General features: G+C 34.9%; 1 protein-coding gene across 1 annotated transcript; it reads right to left on the bottom strand.

Annotated features, from left to right (window-relative positions):
• Positions 1 to 3119: 3119 nt before the first annotated feature.
• LOC118746335 (serendipity locus protein delta-like) lies at positions 3120 to 4379 on the bottom strand. Its single transcript, XM_036480192.1, has one exon. It carries the CDS (start codon positions 4352 to 4354, stop codon positions 3662 to 3664), a length of 693 nt encoding a protein of 230 aa, XP_036336085.1. The 5' UTR covers positions 4355 to 4379; the 3' UTR covers positions 3120 to 3661.
• Positions 4380 to 8693: the final 4314 nt, after the last annotated feature.

Raw genomic sequence — 8693 nt, forward strand, 5'->3', positions numbered from 1 at the left:
TTCCAAAACTAGTGATAGTTGAAAGTAAAAATGTGTAGAAAAGTAAAAAAAAAAATTTTTGGGCAAATTAAATAAAGTGAAGTTTATGGAGTACAATATCCACATACCTATGGGCATTATAAGTCTCTAAAAGATATATACTTGCAGTAAATTATATTTTCTAATGATTTTATGCTGATTGAATCGATTTCGCGCCTCCCCTGCATCACATGATCGAATTTAATGGTTGTATCTTTAAAGATACAGTGAGCGCTTCTCCCTTATTTCCGTTGTGATTGAATTTTGTTTTGCGTGCTTGATATTCTTTATTATTTCGCTTTTATTTTCCACTTGCGCTTCATCTGTTGAGTGAGGAGGTTTACTTGGTGGTTTTCTAATAATAAATTCGCGATGGAAGAAAATTTTTGCCGTAGGAAAGCCAAAATTACTGATGACGAAATATGCGAATTACTTTGTAATAGCATTCCTTACGATAGTACCGACGATGAGAGTGATATTGACGATATCTTTGAGACTATTCCAAATAAAATCAAGGGTAATAAAAAAGATGTAGAAATGCAGTTAGTTCTTGATGAACACGAAACAGTGAATGAGGCGGACAATGACATTGACCTAGACGCATCCATTCACGATTCATGTCTGGATATGATATCAGATGATAATGATCCAGAAAATTTGCATTCAGATATTGATTATAATCCGTCTACTTCTAGTAGTGTACATAAAACTAAAAATCCTCGGGATTTATTCCCATCAGAATTTCAGGGAATTTGCGTTAACCCCAAATCCTCTGATTTTGAAAGAATTATATGGAAGAAAGGCAATTTACAACTTCACCATGAGCAGGTACTATTTCAGGGAGATAGTAGTCTTCCGAATGATATAGCATCTTTGGTAACGCCATACCAGATATGGTGCTATTTATTCCCACAATCGTTGGAAGAACATGTAGTTGAAGAAACTTTAAAATATGTTGGAGTGAATGAGACCTTCTCTTTTGATATATTTGATTTACGCAAATTCATTGGAATACTTTTTTATATGACGTATTACAATCTTTCAAATTCTCGCGATTATTGGTCTGAATCAAGCAGTCGATCTGTATCTGTCATAAAAAATCAAATGAATGAAAAATACGGGAGGTGATCCATTTCAATGATAAAGATGAGCAGCCTCCTTTCGACGATCCGGGTCGCGATATGCTCTATCTTATTAGACCCGTCGTAGATACCCTCAATAAGACTTTCGGAAGTGTTCCTAAATTGGAGAGATTATGTGTAGATGAACAAATGTATTCCACAAAAATTGGGAGCTACATGAATCAATACTTGCCAAATAAACCAAAGAAGTGGGGGTTTAAGTTTTATGTTTTATGCGATACTTCTGGATATGCTTACAAATTTGAATTATACAGCGGATTAGCGGATAAACCTATTCAAGCAGAACCTGATCTTCAGCCATCCGCAAATATAGTAGTGAGGTTAGTTCGCGAAGTCCCTCGTTTCAAAAATTATATACTTTTTTGACAATTACTACACAACGATCCCCTTGCTAGTATATTTACGAACCCAGGGTATCCTTTCCGTCGGAACAATTAGGCGTAACAGAATTAAAAATTGTAAGCTCCCTGAAGAAAAGACCATGCTAAAATTTTCACGTGGTACCAGTCAAGAATATGTCTCGAATATATGTGGCATCGATGTGACTTCTCTTAGCTGGAAAGATAACCGAGTTGTAAATTTGGTGTCTACCTATGTTGGAATGAAACCGTTGGTGCATTCAATACAAACCGCATCAGAGACTTTGACAGTGAAGAGGTTTGACAAAAAAGATAAAACCATCAAAATGATTCCCTGCCCGCAGATTATTAAAGATTATAATAGTCATATGGGTGGAGTTGACCTTATGGATAGCATGATGGGTCGCCATAAGATCACAATGAAAAGTCGAAAGTGGACTACTCGGGTGTTCTACCACCTTTTGGATATGACATGCGTTAATGCTTTACTTTACTTTATAAAAGAATTAATAGAGATCGGCCAGGTTTAAAAAATATTAGATTAATCGATTTTAAGTTGGAAATAGCTGATGCACTATTTTCATATAAATTCAAAGAAACTCCTAATCGTGGACGGCCAACTCAAGTGTAGCGCCTCCGAGGGATGTCAGATTAGACGGAACTGATCACTGGACGACGATGGATAAAAAAGGAAGATGCAAGTTTCCAAATTGCTCAGGACAGACACGGATGTATTGCAGCAAGTGTAAGGTAAATCTTTGTTTAACAGCTGAAAAAAACTGCTTTTATAACTACCATCATTTTTAAATATGTAAATATTCTATATTATTTGCTTTTAATTATACTTAATTTTAAAAAAATTATAGAATTTCAATAAAAATATGTTTATTTATTCACACTAAACAATGGTTTTTCTCATTGAAATAAGTGAGTTTTATACTTTCATTGCAAAGGTAAGTTTCGCGTGAGTGCTCATTGTATCTTTAAAGATACAACCATTTTTTTTCTCAATAACTTGGTAAAAATCGGAAAATTAAAAAAATTAAAAATGCAGTTATTTTTTCTTCAGCGTTTTACATATAATACATTTTTTTCACTTAAATCGGTCACTATGAGCATTTAAGGGTTAAAACTTTTCAATGAAATTCGTATTATTTCTTTCAATGCCACATTTTTTTATGATTTGAATAAAAAAGGCTAGTGACGGTTTAAATTAAGATAAGCTTATCAAATGACAGCCCTGTAAAATATGAACTCAGGTTATATTGTCTAAATTTATACACGAAATGTAACTGTTTGTGATTGGTACATGATTTATTGATGATGATTATTAAGCAACCTACCCTTTTACCAAAATCAGAAAACCAGAACTTTTGAACTCTCATAGCGTCTGACCCAGTGTTAATTAAACCGACATGACTCTGAAGGATTCATCTTTGGGTAGTCGATAGGTGAGTCGATACGTACACTTATTAGAAGATGGGCGGTATAAGAAATATCAGCATAGTATCTTTTATAACAGGCGGTTTTACAAATGTATTGTAGTAAGTCGTTTTCTTTAAATAACCCTCCCCCCTCCCCAAACATTTTGACTTTCATATGCTATAGATAAGAAATTTTAAAGATTTGCTTTATTGCGTTAGCATATACATACATCCATCCGGAACATATTTCCAGAACTGTCTTACATCTACGAATTAAGGCCGGTTTATACGATTGATACATTTGTACATTTAATTTGGATCTATTGGCACAAGCAATATACATTTGGGCGACAGTTCTTCTAGCAGTCAACCGATTGGTACAACACATTAATTTGGAAAATATAAAAAAAAAATTGTCGTGATTGGAACAGTCTAATAGGGAATTTACATGAGGCGATTTTTCAGGCGATTTTTAGTTGAATGCAACAATCGCCTGGTGTAAACGGCCTTTCAACTAATCGCTTTCAATGAAGTTGGTCGGCTGCCTACTTTCGTTCAACTCTTTGTTCAACTAATCGCCTGTGAAAGTTGAATCATGTAAATTCCCTATAACATTTTTCTAACCACGCGATTTGGTAGTCAAATCGGTCTAATGCCCAATCGTATGATCCCGCCTTTACACTTGAAAGTTTTTTTTAGTTATTTAAAACAATTATTACTAAAGCGAACTGGCGTGGACATATTTTAAATGGTAGTCTAAATTTGCTTGGGCACTGAACAATTGTCCACATATATTACAAGCCTTTTTGACATCCGTTGCTACCACATCGAATTCCGAAAAACTGTTTATAGTTAAAGACTTGAGTATAACGTCGTGCTCTTTCTCCATATGTTTATTGAGATGATCTTTTACAGTAAATTCCTGGTCACATATAATGCAATTGAACTTGGTTTCTTGAGATTGTATTTTCTCTGAGGCGCACAACGGTCCTTCATCATGTTGTAATGAATTTTGAAGCTGCGATTGTGTTATTTCACTGGATTCTACAGCTTCGGGATGTGTTCGTTTATGAATTTTAAGGGTATATTTCTCGGTAAAAGTTTTAGGGCAGTACTCGCAATTATACCGAGGACGATCTTCTCGATGTGTGATCATATGGTGACGATATGTCCGCTTAGTCTTAAATACCTGTGAGCAAATCTCACACTGAAGTGGTTGCTCTTCAGCTTCATGTTGTAATTTGTGATTGTACAATACAGTTGTTTGAGAAAAACAAAGACCACACTTATCACATTGATACTTTTTTGAATTGTAATGTACTTCCATGTGGCGAATCGTACTAATTTTTGTAGTAAACTCTTTTTCACAGAAACGGCATTGGTTCTCATTTCGACCTTCGTGTGTGTTCATATGTAGCAAGACGTAGTCTTCATTTCGATGACTATAACTACACAATTCACAACTAAATTTTTTATGTGCGTTTGTTATATGTTTTTTTCAAAGCTGACTTAGTATGAAATTTCATAGCACACAACTCGCATTTAAGTTTGACTAAACGACTTCTCCTATTATGTTCGGAAATTCTAGTCTGATCTTCCGAGGACTCACCCAAAGCATCCTCTATAGTTCGTGTAATCTCCGTATCAGAGATTTGCGCATCATCGAAAAAGTGGTCATCAGTAAGTTCGTCCAAAGCACTCAAATCGGCTTGAATTTCATTTTCGAAGTCAGAATCAAAATTTATCACTGCCTTTTCAATTAAATTTAAAAGAGTGCGTTGTTTTTTAAGAGCTTTTATAAGGTATGTGTCGTATTCAACCACATCAGAGTAACACGTCGAGCAAATGGATTCACCCTCAGCGATGTGCAGCTCTGAATTTGCATGGCGTGCCAAATAGGATAAAACTTCTCTGAAGCATTTCTTTGAAGCAGGGCATATACTACTTTTGATGAGTTTTTGGCTTCGCGTTGATGTGATTTTTCGCCTACACAAAAAACATCTAATTCTATTAAAGTCTGTGAGCGCCGCAGACATCGTAGCTTTTTTGAGAAATTGATAAGAAAAAGTTATGGAATTAATTTCCGTAAATAGAAATGCAAGCCTTGTATCGATTTTTAACATCGATAAAACTTACAAAAGTACACAGTATACAGTAATCCAGATAGGCAAAACCATGGTGTAATAATAACAAGGTGTTGTCAGTAACTTAACCTCACTTTTTCGGCAGGTCTATTCCGGTCACGCATTTTAAAGTGTAGAAAAAGTACTAATTATTTACTACTTTTAATCCGTTCGTGCATACTATTTCAAATTAAATGTAGAAAAATTTTTAATTACAGGCTTATAAGCCTGAATATATGTTTGTATCGTAAGCTCCACACAGGTTGCACATATATTGTAACTTATAAAAAAGTACAGGCCGTAAAATAAGGCAATTTCCTATGAAGCTGTAAATGATTTTTTAAATAGATTAGTAATAATAATACTAGATTGGCGCTTACACATATGTTAGTGTTTGACCGAGCTTCTCCTCCGACTTGTGGCGTGCGCCTTGATGTTGTCACACAAAGCGGAGGGACCTACAGTTTTACGCCGACTCCGAACGGCGATTGCATTTTTATGAGAAGCTGTTTTTCATGGCAGTAATACACTCGGAGGTTTGCCATTGCCTGCCGAGGGACGACCGCTGTTAAGAAAAAACCTTTTTTCTATATTTTTTGCGATGTTGCTTTGACCAGGGCTTGAACTCAGATGCTGCGGATTGGAGCGCGCACTGCTTACCACTACGCCACAGCGGCTGACATATAGATTAAAACACATAAATATCGATAATATAAGCGAAGTCGAAATTTAACCATGCTGCCGCTCTATTCTAGTGTATCAGTAGCCCATTTGGCTCGATATTATGACAATGCAGCAAAAGATATTTAATATAAAAAAATCGCCTTTCCATACGATTTTTGTGTACGTCTTTTTCCATTGATAACTACGATATCTTTTATATTTTATATTTTGAGGACAAATATTATACAAATCCAGCAATTTTAAATATTAATATCGTTCTGAAAACACCAAGTTTGTTAAAAATCACGATAAAATGAAATACTAAAATGGAGTATTTTAAATACAATTTCCCAACTAATAGCATTATAAAAATTAAGATCGACAGCACTGAAAATAAGCATGCCGATCTTGTCAAAATTACAACAAACACGTCGCTACTGACAACACCTTGTTATTATTTCACCATGGGCAAAACAAAAAATGTAAATATGCTTATTTGACAATTTGTTTGAATGTATTGGTTGATATTTTTTCACAGTTGTCGTTTTCGTTAACCCAAATGAAATCAAATTTAATATTTTCTTATAGTGAAAAATATTTTCAAGTCACATAAAATAAAATAATGAGAAAAATGCAAAATTCCGAGAAAATCAGGAGTGAAGCGTTAGCGATTGTGACCGGATGTAATTCCTATATAAGTCATACCGCATTCGGAACACAGCTTTGAGTGAATAATTGAATGAATAAGGACTGACTTTGGAAAATGGTCCCATCGATTTTAGATGACGAGAAGAATTAGTTCAGCCGTGTCTGTTTGTAAACACGCTAACTCGAACAAAATTAAGATATTTTAACGAAAGTCGGTGCCGAAGTTGGGAAAATTTTAGTAGACGGACGGCAAATTCTAGAAAAAGGGGGGATGAGGGGGGTAGAATAGGACCCCCTGATTTCAAAACTACCCCCCTTTTTTTCTAGCAACCCTATAGTTCTTATATAATTTATTGTTAAAATTTTCATATAAACGATGAATAAGATAGCAAAATAACATACAACTTAGTGCTACCAGACTGGAATTTTGAATAATAAAAGCGGATTTTTAATTCGGAATTTTTACTTAGTAGAATTATTATTTCTGTATTGCCGAAGAAGGGGGGCTGAACACATTTTGCAGAGAACACTTTTCTGCGTAGGCGGACTTCGGCCGCACTTAAGGATTATAACCCTCAGGCAGTAGAATTCTCCTTTCTGTTTTGCGAAGAAAAGGAGCTGAACACCTTTTGCAGAGAACACCTTTCTGCGTAGGCGGCCTTCGGCCGCACTTAGGGATTATAACCCTCAGGCAGTAGAATTCTCCTTTCTGTTTTGCGAAGAAAAGCTGCTGAACACCTTTTGCAGAGAACACCTTTCTGCGTAGGCGGCCTTCGGCCGCACTTAGGGATTATAACCCTCAGGCAATAGAATTCTCCTTTCTGTTTTGCGAAGAAAAGAGCTGAAGATTTTCTTTTGTATTGATTTCCCCTGTATTCCTTTTTAATCATTGCCTTCTTTGAATGTATTGTTTTGTACAATATGGCAACACATGTTATGTGTCAGTTTGCAACCATGTGTTATTGTAAATATGCGTGAAATTCAATGTAATTTACAAGTCGATAAAAGTTTAATTAAAGTGATTTATATACAAGATAAAATAAAAGAAAAGTGTGTAAAGTATTAAGTACAGTGTTATGTGCATTTATATATATGAAAGTATGCACAAATGCTTTTTTGTTAAGGAAACCAAGTGGAACGACTTAAGAAATTTTAACAACAAATAACTTATAAACAATGATATTATTTATATTTTTTAGTTATACATGTTTTAGAGGATACCTCTCTTAACACCCTGACCAAGTTTCATTTGTTAATTCCACCTGGTTTTCTTAAAACACAAGGTGCGGCTGACTACTAAAGCCCACCCCCGAAGTTGCCATTGGTATAATTTAGGTCAATAACCACGCCCACCTCCCATGTAGTAGTTAACAATACTTTTGTTTTATTATTATTGTTTTTATGAATTTTGCTGTTTAAATTAACATTTCGAATATATCAACAAACATTTGTGGGTACTTTTGCACCAGCCGTTGCCTATGGGTTAATGACAAAAAAATCCTACACATACACAATATTTCATGAATTAATTTTCAAATAAGCATATTGTCAATGGATGGTTTACTGTATACTGTGCAAAAGTAGATGCCGTCAGCGTTGCCGTTTTGCTTAAATTTAAGCAAAATTGCTTATATTTTTCCTGCGTGTTACAAGTTTAACTTTTCTTCGTTTTGCTAAATATTTTTATCTAAATAGTCAAAATTGGTTTTTCGGTATTTTATGGCCTTATAACAACTATATTCAATAGGTTTGTTGGGTACTGTTTAGTAAGTGGCCCACCTATTTCGGGGTATTGCGTCCAAAGAGGTGACCCGATCCAAAAAAAAATTGCACACACTTGTAGGGTCTACCCATTATTTTGACATCCACTATTGTAATTATGGTCACTAATTTATTTACAAATTGGGTTTGAAATATGCCCTATTTTGTAAAATTCGGAAATTAGCGTTTATCACTCCTATTTTCCTTAAAGCAGCCACTTCACCAATGCATGTTTATATTCCCCTTCACTTTAAACTTTATTCGACTTGTTTCAACTTTCTTTATTACTTTAATTTTAACCTATCAATCACAATTTATTAAATAAAAACACCTTCAAAACCACGCGTCTGCCTTTGGTTGCATATGCAAATTAAATGGCGGCGTTTAGCTGTCAAACTGCTAAATATGAAAGAAGGATGAGAGACAAAAGAAAATATGATATAACCCAGTCAGCATCAAAAAGGCAGAAAGGTGTTCTCTGCAAAAGGTGTTCAGCCCCCTTTCTTTGGCAACACAGAAGAGAATTCTACGTAGTGAGGGTTATAATCCCTAAGT

This window comes from Rhagoletis pomonella, unplaced genomic scaffold, assembly GCF_013731165.1.
Source record: "Rhagoletis pomonella isolate Grant_MI unplaced genomic scaffold, Rhpom_1.0 Rhpom_scaffold_00001, whole genome shotgun sequence".
Lineage (NCBI taxonomy): Eukaryota > Metazoa > Arthropoda > Insecta > Diptera > Tephritidae > Rhagoletis > Rhagoletis pomonella.

What these genes read in the sequence shown, in the direction of transcription:
- LOC118746335 (XM_036480192.1), bottom strand. Translation starts at nt 4,354, where the DNA reads ATGAACACACACGAAGGTCGAAATGAGAACCAATGCCGTTTCTGTGAA.